The sequence below is a fragment of the Pelophylax lessonae genome (assembly GCF_965119305.1).
Source record: "Pelophylax lessonae genome assembly, chromosome: 12".
Classification (NCBI taxonomy): domain Eukaryota; kingdom Metazoa; phylum Chordata; class Amphibia; order Anura; family Ranidae; genus Pelophylax; species Pelophylax lessonae.
In genome coordinates, this window is record NC_138779.1 from 45,569,840 (window position 1) to 45,592,605 (window position 22,766).

The window sequence follows — 22,766 nt, forward strand, 5'->3', positions numbered from 1 at the left end:
CATTATGTCATACTCTGCTGTATTCTAATACCTCATTATGTCATACTCTGCTGTATTCTAATACCTCATTATGTCATACTCTGCTCTATTCTAATACCTCATTATGTCATACTCTGCTATATTCTAATACCTCATTATGTCATACTCTGCTCTATTCTAATACCTCGTTATGTCATACTCTGCTCTATTCTAATACCTCGTTATCAAATCAGGGGTGGCAGAGCTGGAGCATGCACCCTCCCCCAGCTGCCAGGCCCGGATGGCGTACATCCGAGAGTACTCAAGGAACTCAGTAAGGTTATATCCAGACCACTGTTCCTGATCTTTGCTGACAGTATTAGGACAGGAGATGTACCAGGGGATTGGAAGAAAGCTAACGTGATTCCGATATTCAAAAAGGGCCAGAGGCATATACCGGGAAATTATAGGCCTGTCAGTTTGACATCAATAGTATGTAAACTTCTGGAGGGGATGATAAGGGACTATATCGTAGAGTTTGCTAAAGACAACAACATCATCAGCAGTAATCAGCACGGGTTTACAAATGGGCGTTCTTGTCAAACCAATCTCTTAGCATTCTACGAGGAGGTAAGCGGTTAGCTAGATAGGGGGAGACCAGTGGATGTGGTGTACTTGGATTTCGCTAAGGCGTTTGATACAGTTCCCCACAAGCGCTTAATTTATAAAATAAGGTCTGCAGGTATCGACAGCAGAGTTTGCTCTTGGATACGGAATTGGCTTAAAGGGCGTGTCCAAAGGGTGGTAATAAACAGCGCATACTCAGACTGGTCTGAGGTTGTAAGCGGGGTGCCCCAGGGCTCAGTCCTGGGACCAACCTTGTTCAATTTATTCATAAACAGCATTGAGGACGGGATCAGTAGTGCGTTATCAGTTTTTGCAGATGACACAAAATTGGCCAGGGCAATAACTGCACAGCATGAAGCAGATATCCTACAGAATGACCTGGACAAAATTACAGAGTGGGCAACGACATGGCAAATGAGGTTTAACGTGGAGAAGTGTAAGGTTTTGCACTTGGGGACTAAAAACATAAAAACACAATACACGTTAGGAGGGGAACCCTTGGGGGAATCAAAAATGGAGAAGGATCTGGGAGTCTTGGTTGATGATAGATTAGGCAACAGCATGCAATGTCAAGCGGCAGCTGCCAAAGCCAGCAGAATATTAGCATGCATAAAGAAAGGGATGTATTCCAGAGATAAGACTATAATCCTTCCACTTTATAAAACTCTGGTCCGACCGCATCTGGAGTATTCTGTCCAGTTCTGGTCGCCAGTCCTCAGGAGGGATGTGTTGGAGCTGGAGAGAGTCCAGAGAAGGGCAACTAAACTAATTAGGGGATTGGAGGACCTTGACTATGAAGAGCGTCTACAATCGCTCGATTTATTCTCCCTGGAGAAGAGACGTCTGAGGGGGGACATGATAGCAATTTATAAATATCTTAATGGGGATCCCAGCTTAGAAAAAAAGCTGTTCATTCGAAGGGAATGCATGAGGACTCGAGGGCATACAATGCGATTAGAGGAGAAGCGTTTTAACCACAGGCAACGTGGGGGGTTCTTTACTGTTAGGGCTACAAGATTGTGGAATTCTCTACCACAAGAGGTGGTTTCTGCGGGTAGTATGGTGGCTTTCAAAAGACTCTTAGACTTACATCTCAAGGATCAGAACATTCAGGGGTATGTGAGATGAGTACAGCCACACACACCTACACAGGTTGAACTGGATGGACTATTGTCTTTATTCAACCTCACCTACTATGTAACTATGTTATGTCATACTCTGCTGTATTCTAATACCTCATTATGTCATACTCTGCTGTATTCTAATACCTCATCATGTCATACTCTGCTGTATTCTAATACCTCATTATATTCTACTCTGTTGTATAATAATACCCCCATTATATTCTACTCTTCTGTATAATAATATCTCCATTATATTCTACTCTTCTGTATAATAATACCCCCATTATATTCTACTCTTTTGTTTTATAACATCCTGGGCATTTTATACTCTACTGTAGTATAATGCCATGAACATGTTTTACTCTGCCTTAATATAATGCCCCATTATGTTCTACTATGTAGTAATATATTACTCTGGACACGCTCTACTGTATTATAGTTACATGTTATGTACTTCTCTGTTGTATTATAATACCCCATTATGTTCTACTCGGCAGTATTATAATACCCCATTATGTTCTATTCTGCAGTATTATAATACCCCATTTTGTTCTACTATGTTGTATTATGGACATGCTCTATTCTGCTGTTTTTTAATACCCAGGTATACTCTACTCTGCTGTATTAGAATACCCCAAACATGTCTGACTCTGCTGTATTATAATACACTGTTATGTTTTACTCTGCTGAAATAAAATATCCACAAATATGTTCTTTTCTGATACATTATTATACTTCATGTTTTATAATACCCAGGTATGTTCTGCTCTGCTGTATTATACTGCCCCTGGTATGTTCCACTTCACTGTATTACAATACCCCCAACATGTTCTACTCTGTTGTTTTTACTTTGCTGTATTATAATACCCCGACATATTCTAATCTGCTATATAATAATAATAATACCTTGATGATATGTCTTTATGTGTTACTCTGCTGTATTATAATGTCCTGTTCTGTTCTCCTGACCTGTATATGAGGATCTGTAATGTTCCCCTATACATCACACTGGAATGGCCTATTGAACTCTATTACCCCAGGCATCAGGAAGAGAAGGAAGACTCCTGGATGTATCTGGACCCAGTGCTGTACAGTGTTACAGGAAACAAATGTTTCGAGTTTCTATTCCTCAGACATATGAAGGGAGTTATGTAACAGGGTGAGAAATACCCCCCATCCACAGAGATCAAACCTCCTTATCTCTTCCAGGAGCATTTACTGCTAGTGCAGATGTATGTCATATGCTGTATATAAGAACAGCTACTGTATGTATCTGTGACCCTCTACGCACTTACAAAGGTTTACTCCAGGAACAATGCTTTGCCAGTCTCCCTCCATTAATAGCTAATATAAGGTTAGAGGTGGAATAAATGTCAGCAATACCTTGGGGAAAAGAAGGCTAAAAAATCCCTATAAATTGGTAAAGTATTTCCAAGATGTATTTCACTGGATTTTTGTTCTTGGATAATTTTTAACAAATTCTTATTATCGTTGGGCTCCAGGATATTAAAAAACAAAATAAACTCCCAAACCTACATATATGACCACAACCATCCCAGAGAGAAATGGGAATCCCCACTGCCATGCCGGGCTTGGGTTTGTTAGAGATACTTCCAATAATGTTACTTGTTGAAATGCATGCTAAAATTGGTGTAACCCAATGACTCCATCTTGCTATCTTCCCAGAAGGACAGTGCCATCTTTGTTTAGGCATCACTTGGAGTTAGCATCTACTCCCTGGACTGAGATGCTGGCCTAGAGATGACACAATTATGTATATCCCAATGCTTGTTCTATAGCCTTTAGAGAAGTACACAATGAAAAACTTTGTTTAATTTCAAATGTATTTGTTAAGTTAATGATTTTGTTTTTGTCATATTCAGTATGTTAGAATGATTCTTTTTCGGAATTCAATTTGTATATTCCGATTCATTTTGTATATTTTTTATTTTCAAATCGATTCAAAATTCGAATTTCGGAAGACAGCTATATTCATTCTATTTATTCTATTCTAAACTATTCTATTTTTCTATTCTATTCTTTAATTTTCTATTCAATTCTACTGTATTCTATTATTTTCAATTATTTTCTATTCTATTTTATTCTATTCTGTTCTTTTCTATTCTTTTGCTTTCTATTCTATTTATTTTTTATTCTATTCTTTTCTATTCCTTTACTTTCTCTTCTATCCTATTCTGTTTTATTCTATTCTATTCTATCTTTATTTTGTTCTGTTCTGTTCTGTTCTATTCTTTAAGGCAGCCCAAGTAGGAATCATCATCTTATTTCACTTTTATACATTACTGTATTTTTTGCAATATATTTCCAACTCGATTTCAAATTCATTTTCAAATTCAAGTTTCAATTCATTTTCATAATCAAATTAATTTTATAATTTAAATTCAAATTAATTTTTCAATTTAAATACTTAGTTTAATTATATTTTTTTTGGATTCGTTGAAATTTGTTATTAGTGTGATTCCGAAATTAGAATACATCCAAATCTCTGAATAATGAACATTTTGTCCGCTTTTCGATTTGTTACGAAATGAATGGCACATGTCTAGTAGTCTCTATGTTAAGTGTGTTGTCTCAGAGCATACAATACAAAAAGCCATCAAACTCAAAGCCCAGTCCCTCAGGAAAATACGGCATTATGACTACTAGTTGGAGCTGATGATTATAAGAATTATTTAAAATATAACCATTATGGGCACTGTTTGCAACAACTGTGCAAAAACGAGGCATTCGCACATCTAATTATATATAAATAGTGGCCATTGTGTTTCTTTGAACTGAAATTACTTGTATAATATGAATTATTTCTCACCTTATATCGGTTGGTGTTGTGCTTCTCCACACACTCTCCATTTAGGCAGAACCTTCCCTCACTACAGCTGGTACCATCGGCCCAGGGAAAATGGCGGGTCTGGCACACCAGCTGCCCCCGGGCTCTGCCCGTACACCAGAGCTTGGTACAATACTGCATGTAAGGGCAAGGCTTGGAGCCCAGGCCAAACGCCAACTCGCATTGTCGGCTCAAACTATAGCGCACTCCGGGGAGCTCATCAGGAAGGGAGATAGGCTTCGCCGGCTCATCCAGGAGACATTCACCTAAGCAGAGAACGGAAAACCATCAAAATAATCCACTCCAAAAAAAATGTCCTCAAAAGTAACCAACGTGGTCAGGGGGCTTAAGGATGCCCCCTTTGTCTGAGCTAAAACCAATACAAAAACACATTTCTTTAAATAAATAAATTAAAAATAAGCGTTTGGCAATATTAGCAATAAGCTGATAGATATTGGAAGAGGATCCATAACTAGATCTAACCCATGATCAATCAAAATCAGTATAAGTCTGCCTATTAGTATTTTTGAACCATCGTTTAAAAGGCCGTGTAAATCAACTTGTATTATGAATTTGAATATTTAAAAATACTTGCATTAAAAACACATTTATTGAAAAGTAAAATGCTAAAATTATGTATAATGTTAAAACTTAAAAGACTACTGTCTCTCTAACCATAGTAACCTCTATCCCCCAGAAACATTTTCTCAGCCAACATCTCCGTCTGGCAGATTCTGTGCTGAGATTACAAATGTAGCGAAATGCCAACAATAGATGGTCAGATGTGAGAGCCGAGCCAGCGAGGGATGGATGGATGGACCAAGCCAGCGAGGGATGGATGGATGGATAGATTAGGGGTACAATCATTGGAGACCAGAGAAGTCTATCTGTGTACACCTTGTGTATGGGCTGAGGACATTGGATGCACAGCCATCATCATACCCCTTCACTATCACTGTATAAGTGTCTGTATACCCCTATCTATCACTGTACCAGTGTCTGTATACCCCTCCACTATTACTGTACCAGTGTCTGTATACCCATCCACTATCACTTTACCAGTGTCTGTATACCCCTCCACTATCATTGTACCAGTGTCTGTATACCCCTCCACTATCACTGTACCAGTGTCTGTATACCCCTCCACTATCACTGTACCAGTGTCTGTATACCCCTCCACTATCACTGTACAAGTGTCTGTATACCCCTATCTATCACTGTACCAGTGTCTGTATACCCCTCCACTATCACTGTACCAGTGTCTGTATACCCCTCCACTATTACTGTACCAGTGTCTGTATACCCATCCACTATCACTTTACCAGTGTCTGTATACCCCTCCACTATCATTGTACCAGTGTCTGTATACCCCTCCACTATCACTGTACCAGTGTCTGTATACCCCTCAACTATCACTGTACCAGTGTCTGTATACCCCTCCACTATCACTGTACCAGTGTCTGTATACCCCTCCACTATCACTGTACAAGTGTCTGTATACCCCTATCTATCACTGTACCAGTGTCTGTATACCCCTCCACTATCACTGTACCAGTGTCTGTATACCCCTCCACTATCACTGTACAAGTGTCTGTATACCCCTATCTATCACTGTACCAGTGTCTGTATACCCCTCCACTATCACTGTACCAGTGTCTGTATACCCCTCCACTAATACTGTACAAGTGTCTGTATACCCCTCCACTAATATTGTACAAGTGTCTGTATACCCCTATCACTGTACAAGTGTCTGTATACCCCTCCACTATCACTGTAAAAGTGCCAGATGTCAGTGTACCACCCATCTGTTACTCTATCTATAGGTGTCAGTGTCCCCCTCCCCCCACCCATCTATCACTGAAGAGGCACCAGGTTACCCCATCTATTACTGTACAGGTGTCAGTGTACCCATTACCTATCACTGTACAGTTATCAGTGTTTTCCTTACCTATCACTGTGCAGGTGACAGTGTATTCCCTGTCTTTTACTGTACAGGTTTCAGTAAGTACCCCCCCCCCCTTCCCACCATCTAATACTGTACAGGTGCCATTATACCCTTACCCATCACTGTACAAGCATCAGTGTAACTCCCCCCCCCCCCCCATCTATTACTCTACAGGTGTCAGTGTACCCTATATCTCTCACTGTACAGGCACCAGTGTACCCCCCATCCATTATTGTATAGTAAGTGTCAGTGTAACCCTATCTATCACTGAATAGGAAACAGGCACCAGTGAACCCCATACTAGGACTGTACAGGACCCAGTGTACCCCTCACTTGTCACTGTGCAGGTACCACCTGTACCCATCACCTGTCACTGTTCAGGTGCCCATGTATCCCTCCATCTATCACACTACAGGACCCATTGCACCCCTCACTAGTCACTGTTATGGTATCATTGTGCCATAGAATTGCAATTTGTGATAGAAGCACACTTGACTCACCATGCCCACTGTCTAAGAAGTCGGTGATGATGGCGGCACTGCACCCTGACCAGGGCTTGGCTCGGTCAATCTGGATTAATGTGGGTGACATCATATGATTCTCCTTGAGTTTTCCAAAAACCTCCTCGCAGGCCTTGACGTTGTCATGTGGCATATTGAAGACGTGACCTACAGGGAGAGGAAAGCGTTAAGGGAGGAGGCTGACGAGATCTTTTACCAAATTATTTCTGAGATTGGAAAAATGAAAAGTGGTAATATTGAGCAATTGTGATTTACTCCCAGAATCCCTGGGGATCACATCCCGAAACTGTACAGACATGTGGAAGACATTGAGTGCGGAAGAGGAGGGGGGGTGAGAGATTTGTCCTAATCTCTGAGAGATACGAGGAATGTATGTACAGACAGGGTGACTTCACTTACAGAACACAAATCATACAAAGGACACGCCACAACCTCAACAATACATCTGTGTACAGACACTGCAATTAATATGTCACTAGGATGTGACAACCGGAGAGACATTTAAAGCCCCACTATAGGATGAAAAAAATATCTGGTAAATGTGCGGAGTTATAATACTTATTAATGACAGTACAAGTGGCTTACTATTGGGGCACACACAGAAGGGGAGGAGCCGAGAGCACCGGCGGAGGACCCCAGAAGAGGAGTAAGTAAGTGGCCATTCAGTGCAATACCATTGCACAGAGCAGGTGTATAAAAAAAAAAACTAATATTTTTAATTTAGAGAAAAAAAAATATTACAATCATTTTAAAGTGGCTGTAAAGGCTAAAGGTTTTTTTTTTTTACCTTAATGCATTCTCTAAATTAAGGTAAAAAAAAAAAAAAAAAACCTTTTAGGTGCCCCCTCCTCAGCCCCCCTAAATTCTTACATGAGCCTGATGTGGATTCACCGCTATGCCCAGGATGGGCGCTGCTCTCTCTCTCCTGTCTCACTGGACTTAGTGAAAGCAGCGAAGCCATTGGCTCCTGCTGCTGTCAATTAAATCCAGTGACAAAGAGAGTGGGGTGCGGGGCCAAGCCGCACTGCGTGTGTCAATAGAGGCACAGTGGGGCTGGGGAGCGAGCCCGCATGTGTAACCCCCCCAGCAAGCCACTTGTGGGAATTTGAAGGCAGGAGGAGCCAGGGGCGTTGGCGGGTGACCCCAGAAGAGGAGGATGGGGGCTGCTCTATGCAAAACCATTGAACACAGCAGGTAAGTACAGCAGTAAGGACCTTGCTCTGTTCACTTGTCCAAATTATTTAGTGGAGGGGGGATTATGGTGTGGGGTTGTTTTTCAGGGGTAGGGCTTGGCCCCTTAGTTCCAGTGAAGGGAACTCTTAAGGCATCAGCATACCAAGATATTTTGGAGAATTTCATGCTCCCAACTTTGTGAGAAGAGTTTGGGGATGACCCCTTCCTGTTCCAACATGACTGTGCACCAGTGTACAAAGCAAGGTCCATAAAGACATGGATGGGTGAGTTTGGGGTGGAGGAATTTGACTGGCCTGCACAGAGTCCTGACCTCAACCCCATAGAACACCTTTGGGATGTATTAGAGTGGAGACTGCTAGCCAGGCCTTCTCTCCAACATCAGTGCCTGACCTCACAAATGTGCTTCTGGAAGAATGGTCAAACATTCCCATAGACACTCCTAAACCTTGTGGACAGCCTTCCCAGAAGAGTTGAAGGTGTTATAGCTGCAAAGGGTGGGCCAACTCAATATTGAACCCTACAGACTAAGACTGGGATGCCATTAAAGTATATGTGCGTGTAAAGGCATGCGTCCCAATACTTTTGACAATATACTGTGTATACCATGTTTGTTATTAGAGAAGAGACTTTATTATCACTTTAATATCATTTTAAACCAATCATATAACTCCCTTAACCCATTGATTGTAGTGACATTTACCATACACATACCTCCCAACTTTTTGAAATGGGAATGAGGGACACCTATTAGCAAAAGTATGTAGGCATAGGACACACCCCCTGTCATACCCTCTTTAAGGAGAATTATACAAAAAAAAGTGATTAGTTAAACCCTCAAGTGCTTTTTTTTTACCACTACTATTCCTTTATACTGGCTTTTGAAATGTACAAATAATGCAAATTAGAAGTTAGATGAAAAGTTTAGCATGGGGAAACTCTTTTTAAATGATAAATTGTGCATTTTATATACAACTTTATAGATCAGACCAAAGTGAGGGACAAATGAGGAGGAAAGAAGGACTTTGTTCCAAATCAGGGAAAGTCCCTCAAAATCAGGGACAGTTGGGAGCTATGCATGCATAGCTGGCATTCAAATGGTTAATGGGCACTTGTAGCACATGATTGGATGCCAAGTGGTCAAAAAAAGGGGTTTTGGACTCTTCCCCCACCTTTAGGGGGTTTTAACAGGTTAGTCTGTCACATCTACAGATCATAGAGGAGGCTGGAGGGGGTACACAGTGTGAATGACCCCCCTCCATCATCCTGTTGGAGAAGCCGGCCTCCATTTCCACGTTGCTCTGGTTTTATGAGCACCGCAGGCCGCCCAGCATTGGAGTCAGGATGGTCAGATTTATGGCTTTTATAATCTAAATGGAAAAAACTTTCCCTATCCCGGCTACAGCGAGAGGGGAGAGCAGTAGGAGAGCGTACATCTGATTGGTAACACTTGGAGGACATTCCTTCTAATGCTTTGACTTACTAGAGGTTTGAAAATTCCAGACTGTCTGCAGGGGGGACATAATCACTATGGATCCAGAACATTCTACCGATGGACACCAATGTGTCTGAGAAGGAGGTTGTAGAAAGTGAAGTGCTGGGGTAGGATGGCACACTGCAGGTTACCGGCAATGTGAAGACAATCAGAGGTACCGGGCAACACCAAGGGTTGTGGTTCAGTACTGCTGCATGATGGTATGTTATAAGATAGCAGCAGGCTCAGGCAGTCTTTTGTCACATAGAAACAGGTGCTCATATTTTATTGTAACAAAGCAGCAGGCTCTGATAGTCTCTGGTCACAAAGCAGCAGGCTCTGATAGCCTCTGGTCACAAAGCAGCAGGCTCTGATAGTCTATGGTCACAAAGCAGCAGGGTCTGATAGTCTCTGGTCACAAAGCAGCAGGGTCTGATAGTCTCTGGTCACAAAGCAGCAGGGTCTGATAGTCTCTGGTCACAAAGCAGCAGGGTCTGATAGTCTCTGGTCACAAAGCAGCAGGGTCCGATAGTCTCTGGTCACAAAGCAGCAGGCTCTGATAGTCTCTGGTCACAAAGCAGCAGGCTCTGATAGTCTCTGGTCACAAAGCAGCAGGATCCGATAGTCTCTGGTCACAAAGCAGTAGGCTCTGATAGCCTCTGGTCACAAAGCAGCAGGCTCTGATAGCCTCTGGTCACAAAGCAGCAGGCTCTGATAGCCTCTGGTCACAAAGCAGCAGGCTCTGATAGCCTCTGGTCACAAAGCAGCAGGCTCTGATAGCCTCTGGTCACAAAGCAGCAGGCTCTGATAGCCTCTGGTCACAAAGCAGCAGGCTCTGATAGCCTCTGGTCACAAAGCAGCAGGCTCTGATAGCCTCTGGTCACAAAGCAGCAGGCTCTGATAGCCTCTGGTCACAAAGCAGCAGGCTCTGATAGCCTCTGGTCACAAAGCAGCAGGCTCTGATAGCCTCTGGTCACAAAGCAGCAGGCTCTGATAGTCTATGATCACAAAGCAGCAGGCTCTGATAGTCTATGGTCAGAAAGCAGCAGGCTCTGATAGTCTATGGTCAGAAAGCAGCAGGCTCTGATAGTCTATCATCATAAAGCAGCAGGCTCTGATGGTCTCTGGCCACAAAGCAGCAGGCTCTGATAGTCTATGATCACAAAGCAGCAGGCTCTGATAGTCTATGGTCACAAAGCAGCAGGCTCTGATAGTCTATGGTCACAAAGCAGCAGGCTCTGATGGTCTATGATCAGAAAGCAGCAGGCTCTGATAGTCTATGGTCAGAAAGCAGCAGGCTCTGATGGTCTATGGTCAGAAAGCAGCAGGCTCTGATAGTCTATGGTCAGAAAGCAGCAGGCTCTGATAGTCTATGGTCAGAAAGCAGCAGGCTCTGATAGTCTCCGGTCACAAAGCAGCAGGCTCTGATAGTCTATGGTCAGAAAGCAGCAGGCTCTGATAGTCTATGGTCAGAAAGCAGCAGGCTCTGATAGTCTATCATCATAAAGCAGCAGGCTCTGATGGTCTCTGGCCACAAAGCAGCAGGCTCTGATAGTCTATGATCACAAAGCAGCAGGCTCTGATAGTCTATGGTCACAAAGCAGCAGGCTCTGATAGTCTATGGTCACAAAGCAGCAGGCTCTGATAGTCTATGATCACAAAGCAGCAGGCTCTGATAGTCTATGGTCACAAAGCAGCAGGCTCTGATGGTCTCTGGCCACAAAGCAGCAGGCTCTGATGGTCTCCGGTCAGAAAGCAGCAGGCTCTGATAGTCTATGGTCAGAAAGCAGCAGGCTCTGATAGTCTCCGGTCACAAAGCAGCAGGCTCTGATAGTCTATGGTCAGAAAGCAGCAGGCTCTGATAGTCTCCGGTCACAAAGCAGCAGGCTCTGATAGTCTATGGTCAGAAAGCAGCAGGCTCTGATGGTCTCTGGCCACAAAGCAGCAAGCTCTGATAGTCTATCCTTACAAAGCAGCAGGCTCTGATAGCCTCTTGTAAGAACAAAGTGAGGGTCTTTTCACACCAGCCTCTGCTTTACAACATTGGTGTATGGTGTGGCCGGGATAACTGATCATGGCGCATCACAATATTTTTATTTTTTTTTGTGAACTTTATAAATACAACACACAGTGACATTTCATTATGTTTTATTGGTCACTGCGTGGTGCAATGTGGTGGATTGCCTAGCAAAAATTATCCCCCTGGCAATGCCTGCTAAACATGACCCTTTCCTTTCCTTCGATTTGAGGTTTTAGGGGCTATAACAGGCAGTGAGGAAGCGACATAACACCTCTTCACTGCCTGCCAAGTGCCCTCTAAAAAGTTATCCAATGTGCATCACTCTTCAGAGGGCACCGCATATGTAAACAAGGCCTAATAGTTTCTTGTAACAAAATGGCAGACTCTGACAAAGCAACAGAATCTGACGGTCTACTCTAACAAAGCAGCAAGCTCTGAAAGTTTATTTTAATAACATGGCAGGCTCTGATAGTCCCTTAAAAAAAGCTCTTAGGCCCCTTTCACGTGGGCGGTCCTGTCAGTTTTTCAGGCGGACCTAATCGGACCCTCCATTCACCCCTATGGAGCAGCAGATGTCAGCGGTGACATCTCCGCCTACACCCGCTGCTATCCGATCCGATCCTGGTCGTGAAATACAGATGGATGGTAACCCTATTTTCCATCCGTCTGGAGGATCATAGAGGAGAGCAGGGACGGATCTGTCATCCGCCTGCTGAGCGAGAATCAGTGGATCGATTCCCCCGCTGAGCAAAACAGAGTCCACCGGGCAGAAGGCCTGTGTGAAAGGATCCCATCCAATCCGATCCACCAGATGGATGGAAAATAGGTTTACAATCTGTATGAAATTCATGGACAGGATCAATATGGATAGCAGCGGGTGTCAGCGGACATGTCACCACTGACAACCGCTGCCCCAGAGGGGTGAATGGAACATCTGATCAGGTCCAACTAAGGCCTCTTTCACACGGGGGTGGACTCTGATTAGATAAGCAGGGAATATGTCTGTTGATCCTCTGCTGATCAGAGCAGAACGGGTGGATGAGAGGTCCGTGTCTGCTCAGTTTATGCAGAGTGGACACGGACAGAGCCTGCTCTTCTCTATGAACTGGTGGATGCAAATAGACTCTGCTGTCCTTCACAACTGACTGCTCTCCAATCTGATCCACCAAGATGGAGGGGAACAGATGCTGTTCCAGGTTTCTTTAGTGGACCAGATTGGACCAGTCGATAGGGGTGAAAGAACTGCCCAATCAGGTCCGCCTGAAAAACTGACAGATGGACCTGATTGGACCCTTTGTGTGAAAGGTGCCTTAAACTCTTGTCTTGTCTTTGCTCTCAGGGAGCCTCATGTCTCCTGGCAGGAATCTGGAATAAGGACCCCCAACGAAAATGTCATTTATTTCTATGGACAACACAGAAATGTGACACTCCGGCGTGCGGTTTAACGCGGTTTTGTACATTGTGCGGCATTAAAATGCAGACATGCACCTGCATGTTGTGAACATTTGTGTTATTGCATCAAGCCTGTAGAGTTCTCTAAGATTTAAAGGGAAATATTTTTTATTGCCTTTTTCATGCGTTATTCAGCAAGGTATAAACATATCAGTGTGAAAGGGCCCTAAGTTTGACATCTTTACATGGTGCCTCCCAGCAAGGACCAGCCTCCAACCCAAACTCCCAGGACATTTACATTGTGACCTCCACTGCCTACACCTTGTTGTTCTCCTCCCTTATCCTTTTGGCTCTGAGGACCATCACACACACAGTATGTCCTCTCATGCACTGCATACTCCTGGCTATTATAGTGCCATGCTGGTATGGGTGGCAGAAGGCAGCACCAGAGAGGAGTCAGTGCAGAGAGGTCAGGGTATTTCTGGATCCTGTGCTGCTGCCAAACCCGGACTCTGACCACATCGGCCCAGGATGGAAATAAGAAGTCTCTGAATTGTTTGCACCCTCTCATCTCTCTGTGCAGCTGCCCGATTTATCCACACAGAAATGACTGTATTTCCTGACACTTCATTCTCAATCACAGCTCTGCTATGATATTTATGTTCTCCCCAACTCGACAGCATGGAGCAAATGTGACTGACGGGTCACTGTAACCAAATACCAGTTATCTGCTGCAGGATAAGGCTGGTGGAGGATAAAGACACTTTCTTATAGTGTATGTACGGTGGAGGCCAATATAACATGCAGGGACATTGTTCCTGTAAAGTTGTCAAAGCACTGATTTAAAGTGATATTAAAGGTATTTTCTTTTTTCTAAATAAACAAGTTATCTTTACCTGCTCTGTGTAATGGTTTTGCACAGAGCAGCCCCAATCCTCTTCTCAGGTCCTGGCCCTTCCTGCATGCTATGGGGGCACTCGTTCATATATGCTCCTGAGCCCCGCTGTGTGCCCAGTAGACACACAGAATGGGGCTTGGCCCCACCCTCCGCTCTCTCCTTACTGGCTGTGAACTGTGATTTACAGCAGCAGGAGCCAATGCTGTCTGTCAGCCAATCAGGAAGAAAAGACCCAGGAAAGTAGCCGCTCTCATGCACATTGATTGCCTCGGATAAGTATTAGGGAGGGCTTTGGGTGGGGAGCTGAATACTTAAAGCGGAGTTCCACCCAAAAGTGCTTCCTCCCCCCTCCGGTGCCACATTTATGTGACTCATATACTCTAGGATTTGATACTAACACATGTCTAATGTTGTTCCTGTTATAGCAACTTTAAAGTGCTGACAAGGTCAGAAAACTGCAGTTAAAGCTGTGACAGACCATCCATAAAAGGGGCAGTAGAGTGGGCAGCTCTTGCATCCACGCGTGTTCAAAAGGCCCAGAATTCCCTTGTGCTCATGCCCCAGCCCCAGATCCCCCTTAACCAGGGCTGCTATTAGAAATTGCGGGGCCCCGTACAGACTACCTGGCAGGGCCCCCCCCCCCCAAGAAAATATTAAAGATATATTTAGCTAAAATTATAACAAAATCACTATTAGCAGACACAAATATAACATAACTCGCATAATTCCTGCTAAATCTAAAAAAAAAAAACTATGTTAAATAAAAAAGATGAGAAAAATATACAGGCTGGGCAGTTGGAGCTCAGTGATCAGAGAGACAGAGAGAGAGAAACAAAGTTACAATTTACAAATAAACTCCTGAGCAGAGATAAGTGCTGGGAGGGGGGGCCACACAAGGGAGGGGGATTAGTGAGGGACGACTTTTCTCAACAGATAAAAGCTGATAGCAGGGAGAGGGGCAGATCAGATTAAGAGCCGGTTCACATACAAGCGACCCGACATGCCGGGGCGACCTGTGAAGTCGAGGTGCACAGCGCGCACCGCGACCTCGGAGCGACATGCACGGACATCATATCATTGAAGTCGCACGGACTTCATATCATTGAAGTCAATGCAGGTCGCCCCAAAGTAGTACAGGACCCTTTTTCTAAGTCGGAGCGACTTGTGTCGCTCCTATTAGAACGGGTCCTGTGCTAATCTATGGCAGGCGACCCATGGCGACTTGTCAGGCGACCAAGTCGCCTGACAAGTCGCCCCAGTGTGAACCGGCTCTCAGGTGCTGGAGGAAGATTTCTGTACTTGTTGTCCATCACTAATTCCCCCTCTCTGTGTGGGCCCCCCTGTGTGCTCGGGCCCCCCACAAGAGGGCTGGTGGTCCCCCCCTATCAGCGGCCCTGCCCTTAACCAATCCTCAGAGACCACTTAATCCCTCCTTCCTCCACCCATGCCCTGGCCATGCCTCATCAGTCAAGGCTCTCTTTCCCAAAGGGATCAAGAGGCCTTCATTGTTTCCAGCATCATCTCAGTTATACATGTGAGGCCCCTAGTGTTGAATTTGGATGGAAGACTCACCCAGCTCATGCGCCGTGGTGAAGGCGGATGGCAGACCATCGTCCTCTATCACTGAGCAGCTGCGTTTCGGATCGCACATGGTGCCCACATCTGCCATGCCTAGAGTGTCGCAGGTAGAGGCTCCGCACAGGTCCTGTATGGAGGACAAAAATTACAATCAGTATAACAATATAGATAAAAATGTGTAAAAGAAGGCTGTGAGTAAGGCAAGGTATAAGCGGGACACATGGAAAGATCTGCAGACAGCATATTCCCATTGGGTCTACTTATGTGCTCAGTTACCCATAAAACCAGCCAACGTGTTTTGGGGGGAGTCTTAGTAGGAGCCCACTTCTGTAGGGTGGATCATGCTTGGTGAAGAGATATAGCAAGACACTTGCAGCAGTGCTTCCCCAAACGGATCCGCCCTGCAGAAGGGGGCACCCCAAGACCCCCCCAAACATCATGGCTATAAGGACACAACTGGAACATCTTGTCTCCACATACATCTTCACTTACCCAGAATCCCTCTGTCTTTGAGGATATTGATCCTTGGAAGCTGTCAAACCCTTTATAAATTAATCGGTCTTAATCATCATTCCCAATCTCTTACAGCACCATTACAATAACCACAGGTACTGGCTGGGGGATAATAAGTGCAAGTTTTTTTATCGTTCATATACTGTAAATAACATACAGAATCCTCTTGAACCTTTGCTGAATAAAACAATTACTGTTACTGTAATATAGCCACTGGCAGGGGTGAAATGTAAGCCTAGGGGAGTGATTCTAACTGTGGGGGGGGGCATGGCTTCTGAGATGACCATAGAGACCTGTGTTCCTATATAGAAGGATCACAGGGGCTCTATGATCATTCCAGGGAGAAGAACGGTTGGCTGTGTTTACAACAGCCAACCGTCCTTCTCTCTCAGCGGTTAGCAATCGCGGGTGTCAGGTAGCAATCAGAGCCGCCTGCCCGCTGCATCGGCTTCCCCGCTGATGTGTGGGGGTGGACGCTCGCCCCCTAGCCTCCTGTGAGCAAGCACCGTACATTTACGGTGAGTAGCGCAGGAGGGGCTGCCTGCCACAGTAGATCTGCGGCGGGCGGTCGTAAACAGGTTAAGTTTGGCGCAGCATACTACTTGTTATATTAATGGCTGTGTGTTGAGTTATTTTGAGGGGACTCACTACTTTACATTGTAGCAAAGTGTCATTTCTTCAGTGTTGTCACATGAAAATATAGAATAAAATATTTACAAAAATGTGCGGGGTGTACTCACTTTTGTTAGATACTGTATGATGGGTGTATGTAGATATACACCAATTTATACAGATGTTTAAAACTAAAAATGTATAATCTCTGCTTTTTTGTTATATCAGTGTATGGAACTACACAGCTCCACAATCAATACCCCTGATGAAAGGTGTTGTTCACCTGAAACATGTCGGGAATGGAGAAATCTTTTGCATTGAAGTTCCATTATCACACAGTATTTTATTATTATTATTATCACACAGTTTTTGCATTGAAGTTCCATTATCGCACAGTATCCTGTATAACCCGTGAATGCTTTTATGCCTTTTTGTATATTTGTTATCAAATTGATTGTTGAAGTTATTTTAAGGAACATGTTCTGTCTACTCTCATATGACTAAATAAATATCGGATACACTATTGGATGTTTGGTTGCCCTTATAGACCCTCCTCTAGGGGTTTTGTTGTTTCTAGTGTATCTACTGGGACGATGGCCACCAGCATCCTGAATTCTGAATAGTTTGGGTATTTTTTCAATTTTGGTATTTAAAGTCTCTCCGTGGGCAAATTTTTTTATCTGCCCACCTTGTTCCCATAACTGCGTAATCCTTTATTCATTTCTTTATTGCACTCTTCACAAAGCACTGAAATCTTCCTCTTGGCTTATGTGACAACATCACAGGGTACAATGAAATCTTCGGTCCGCTGGAGCTGGAAGGAGGGATCCAAGAGGGCGCCCTGTGTTTGGAGGCACAGAACACCCTATAAGATACCTCCCTCTGGCTCAGGTGTATTGGTCCTGCTCTGATTGGCAGGGAAGGTTATCAGCGGTAACAACATCAATAATGCTCCTACAAGGCAAATAACAGGATGCCACTGTGCAGGGTGACAACGCTGCAGTTAATTCACTACAGGTCAAATAGCGTTGTAACTCTGTGGAAGGAAGAGGGACATAGGCCTGGGCACACCCTAATCACCCTATTTTAGATTACAGATTCCCCCTGTTTAGCTCCCTGATATTTCACCAAAGCCCCCTAACAGAACTCCTAAAATTTTTTTAAAAAAATAATAAAAATCAAAACTACTGACACTGTCCACTGCCGTGCTGACACTGTCCATTGCTCTGCTGACACCCTCAGTATACTTTATACAGAGCCCGGACAAGGTCATCCAGTGCCCAGGGCAAGGATGCCAAACTGCGCCCTTCCCTTAGAGTTAGGGTCAAGGCGCCCCCCCCCCCATCCCTGCAATAAACCATTGCCCCAGGGCAACCGACCCTCCTGCCCACCCCTTGTCCTGGCCCTGATTGTATATACACATGCACACACGCAAATATGTTTGAGCTTTGGGGTGCACACCCTAATGCTATAGGCTGTGCACACATAAAAAGAGGGAGATACTGGTTCTTTTAGTATAGGATGAATTATTGAAAAATTATACTTGTCTTGCATCTTTTTATTGTGTTCCAGCCCAGCCCTGATGTCTTTGTCGCGGTCTTTATGCCCAGGGGGCAAGAAGGACTGCCTGATCATGCGCCTACTGTGATTGGTTGTCCTTTTCCTGTCGGCTCCCGATCATTACTAGAGACAGGGGTTTGCTATGACAGCACGGTCACTGTACTGGCAGCATGCGCACTCTCAGCACAGAAACCTTGGCTGCCCATGGATGCTCATGTGTGGCCTGTGGGCATTGAAGCCCTCCCTCTTTTCCGCTGCACATATGCATTACGTGGACGGGAAGAGGTTAATTTGGCTATAGTTGTAGTTGAAGACGTCGTAATGACGAAACGCGTCAGAAGGAACTAGCCGAGCGTCAATCACGTCACACCCAGAAGTCCGAGCACGGCCATTTTGTTGGTTAAGCGGAAGGAACACTGCGAGACAGCCTCCGGCTTGCTGCAACTTTAGATATTACATGCCTGATTTTAACATTGAATGATTGAATGAGTGCACACTTGTGTTTATACCTCAATAAAGTGGTCTTGAGATAATGCACTATGGGCCTGTCCCTTTTGTTTAATATCCCCCACTGCATGTGAGACACGGTACCAAAAGGATTCTGAGAGGAATTTGTATCCACTACCTTGCATCCACGTTTTGGCTTTGGAAGTATTGGGACCTGCACGGTTCTGGAAAGAGGATGTAGTGGTCCTTAACCACTCACTGCTCCAAACCCACCATTGTCTGGTAAGAGGCAGTATGTGGTGGCTGGGAACTCATCTTTTTTTGTATTGATCAAGCACCTGGGTGGATGATTTATAAGTATACTATTACACATCCTTAAGCATTGCAATGTTGGACTATTGCTAGAGTTTACCATCATCCTGCACGCCTACGTCTTCAAGCAATTGAATGCATGTGAACTGTTGTGATCTTTTCGAATTGTTTTTAGCGCAACCCTCTTTATATGCATTTCAGTTTTAACATACCAGTGTTTGGAGTTTGCTGCTTATGTAAGGGCGCAGGGTACTTATTGTGATTTATTTGATTGTCTACTGTGATTGGTTGTCCTTTTCCTGTCGGCTCCCGATCATTACTAGAGACAGGGGTTTGCTATGACAGCACGGTCACTGTACTGGCAGCACGCAGTGTGCGCGCTCTCATCACAGAAACCTTGGCTGCCCATGGATGCTCATGTGTGGCCTGTGGGCGTTGAAGCCCTCCCTCTTTTCCGCTGCACATATGCATTACGTGGGCGGGAAGAGGTTAATTTGGCTATAGTTGTACTTTAATTTTATATTTCCCAACGGCACATACATTACATTAAGTGTTATTTCTGGCTCTTTTATTTGGAGGCAACTTCATTTCCTCTTTACCAATATAAGTCAAGAACAATATGATTGCAGAACTACTAAACTGCGACTGTTGTTGGGAGAACTATTCCTGTAATTGCCAAGCCGCAGTCTTTATAAATCGTAAATGGAACACAAAACTTGTAAGTCGCCCCCATTGGCTGGCATGGGTGCCGTGTGGCATTCTGCAGATATTCCGGGCAATGCAGTGCCATGGCAGGCATTGTTTTATATAATCGTTTGTAAGGACACATAAAAGTGTTTGTCTAGCGGCTGGCTGTGATGGAATTACTCATTTTCATTTGTGCCAGTTTGAGAACAATTTTGATTGTTTGAATTCCTCGGCTCTTTGGCAGATCCTGTGTTATTTGTGGCCGGGGTCCAGCTTTGTGAAAGCTTTCTCGCGGAGAGCAGCTTTTCTGGGCCACGTCTTGGGGCACCCAGCAAATTCCCAGTATGACTGGGGGCACACTGAGGGCACGGCGGATTCAGTCTCATCCCAGGATAGAGCTAACATAGGCCATCACGTTGTACTGAACTCCGTTCCTCTCTGCGGGTTTCTACATATCCTGTTTCCTATTCTAATCTTCTCCCTTCATTTCCCCACCTGCCAGTGTGATAACTGCTTTACTCTACAACTTCCTCACTCACTTTCCTTTGCGGATGCCCCCAGGGAGAGATGTATACCTCGCCTGTCCCCACCTACGCTATTAAAATTGTCCTCTACCTGACCTTCCCGACCTGCCTCATAGCGCTTTCCCCATTGCACATTAGAACAGGACAGGACACGGCTGTCTCACCCACGTGTACAGGCTGCAGGCCACGGCTTCTCACCAAGGTAATTATTCCAAAGGCCTGGGACGTAACCCCAGAGGCAGCGAGCGTCTATAAATCTGACATATTATTACTACAAGTCAGTCACATGTTTAATGTCTGGAGATTGAGGGGATTATTGATATATCCGGGATCATCGCATGCACAAAACCTGTTCAAGTAAATAGAAGAAATAATACTTCCATGAGTGCCGTCATCCAACAATACACCATTATATAAAACAAAATATTAACCGCTTGCCGACCGCCGCACGACTATTTACTGCGGCAGTCAGCCCCGTACAGGCAAAGTGACGTAGTACTACGTCGCTAGCCTGAGAGCCTCTAGGGAGCGAGCGCGCGCCGCCAGAGGCGCGCTCCCACCCCCGTTCATTCCCTAACAAGTCCGCGCGTAAGACCGGCAGACCCGATGTCCGCCGGTCACTCGCGATCTCCCCATGGAGAGGGAGAAAGGCAGGAGGCTGATGTAAACAAAGCCGCCTGTCATTCTCCCTGGTGTAACTGCAGAGATCATACGGTCCTGCTATGTAGGATCGTAGGTCTCTGTGGTTACATCACTAGCCACACCCCTTTACAGTTAGAAGCACGCCCCTAGGGACACACTTAACCCCTGCATCACCAATAAAGTTAAGCCCTTCCCTGCCAGTGTCATTTTTACAGTAACAGTGCATATGTACAGCACTGATTACTGTAGTAATGTCACTGGTACCCCCAAAAGTGTCAAAAATGTCTGTCAAGGGTCCGATCTGTCCGCCGCAATGTCGTAGTCCCGCAAATAAAATCACAGATCGCCCCCATTACTCGTTAAAAAAACAAACACCAAAAATGACAGAAATCTTTCCCTTAGTAAACGCAATAACTTTTGCGCAAACCAATCAATTTTTTTTTTACCAAACATATGTAGCAGAGAACAAATTGGCCTAAAATTTTATAAAATTTAGATTTTTACATTTTTTTGGGGGAATTTCATGTAAAAAAAATGTGAAAAATATTTTAATTTTTTCAAAATTGTCGCTCTTTTTTTGTTTATAGCGCAGAAAGTAAAAATCGCACAGGTGATCAAATACCACCAAAAGAAAGCCCTGTTTGTCGGGAAAAAAAAGACATCAATTTTATTTGGGTACAATGTCGCACGACCGCGCAATTGTCTGTTAAAGTCACACAGTGCCGAATCGCAAAATACCCCCATGTCTTTCAGCAGCCAAATCCTCCGGGGCTTAAGTGGTTAAGGAAGCGTTGATAAACTGTGACGATATACACTATATTGTCAAAAGTATTGGGACGCCTGCCTTTACACGCACATAAACTTTAATGGCATCCCAGTCTTAGTCTGTAGGGTTCAATATTGAGTTGGCCCACCCTTTGCAGCTATAACAGCTTCAACTCTTCTGGGAAGGTTGTCCATAAGGTTTAGGAGTGTGTCTATGGAATTATTTGACTATTCTTCCATAAGCGCATTTGTGAGGTCAGGCACTGATGTTGGACTAGAAGGCCTGGCTCACAGTCTCTGCGATAATTCATTACAAAGGTGTTCTGTCGGGTTGAGGTCAGGTCAGTCAAGTTCCTCCACCCCAAACTCGTTCATCCATGTCTTTATGGACCTTGCTTTGTGCACTGGTGCTCAGTCATGTTGGGACAGGGAGGGGCCATCCCCAAACTGTTCCCACTAAGTTGGGAGCATGAAATTGTCCAAAATGTCTTGGTATGCTGATGCCTTAAGAGTTCCCTTCACTGGAACTAAGAGGCCAAGCCAAACCCCTGAAAAGCAACCCCACACCATAATTCCTCCTCCACCAAATGATTTGGACTAGTGCACAAAGCAAGTATGGGGTGGAGAAACTTGACTGGCCTGCACCTCAACCCAATAGAACACCTTTGGGATAAATTAGAGCGCAAACTGTGAGCTATGCCTTCTTGTCCCCATCAGTGCCTGACCTCTCAAATGAACTTCTGGAAGAATGGTCAAACATTTTAATAGACACTGGCTCCTTCCTGTTCCAACATGACTGCACACCAGTGTACAAAGCAAGGTCCATAAAGACATGGATGAGCGAGTTTGGGGTGGAGGAACTTGACTGGCCTGCACAGAGTCCTGAGCTCAACCCAATAGAACACCTTTGGGATGAATCTGACCTCACAAAATATGCTTCTGGAAGAATGGTCAAACATTCCCATAGACACACTCCTAAACCTTGTGGACAGCCTTCCCAGAAGAGTTGAAGCTGTTATAGCTGCAAAGGGTGGGCCAACTTAATATTGAACCCTATGGACTAAGACTGGGATGCCATTAAAGTTATTGTGCGATTAAAGGCAAACGTCCCAATACTTTTGGTAACAT

The 22,766-nt window shown here is 44.5% G+C and overlaps 1 protein-coding gene across 1 annotated transcript in view; it reads right to left on the bottom strand.

Moving 5' to 3' along the window:
• The window catches only part of ADAMTS15 (ADAM metallopeptidase with thrombospondin type 1 motif 15), an 85,464-nt gene that overhangs the window by 17,598 nt on the left and 45,100 nt on the right, over positions 1-22,766 (bottom strand). The window contains exons 2-4 of the mRNA XM_082273857.1: positions 15,571-15,703; positions 7,003-7,170; positions 4,540-4,823 (exon numbers count right to left, since the gene is read on the bottom strand). Coding sequence (XP_082129983.1) covers positions 4,540-4,823; positions 7,003-7,170; positions 15,571-15,703 — 585 coding nt within the window. The remainder of the gene's footprint in view (positions 1-4,539; positions 4,824-7,002; positions 7,171-15,570; positions 15,704-22,766) is intronic.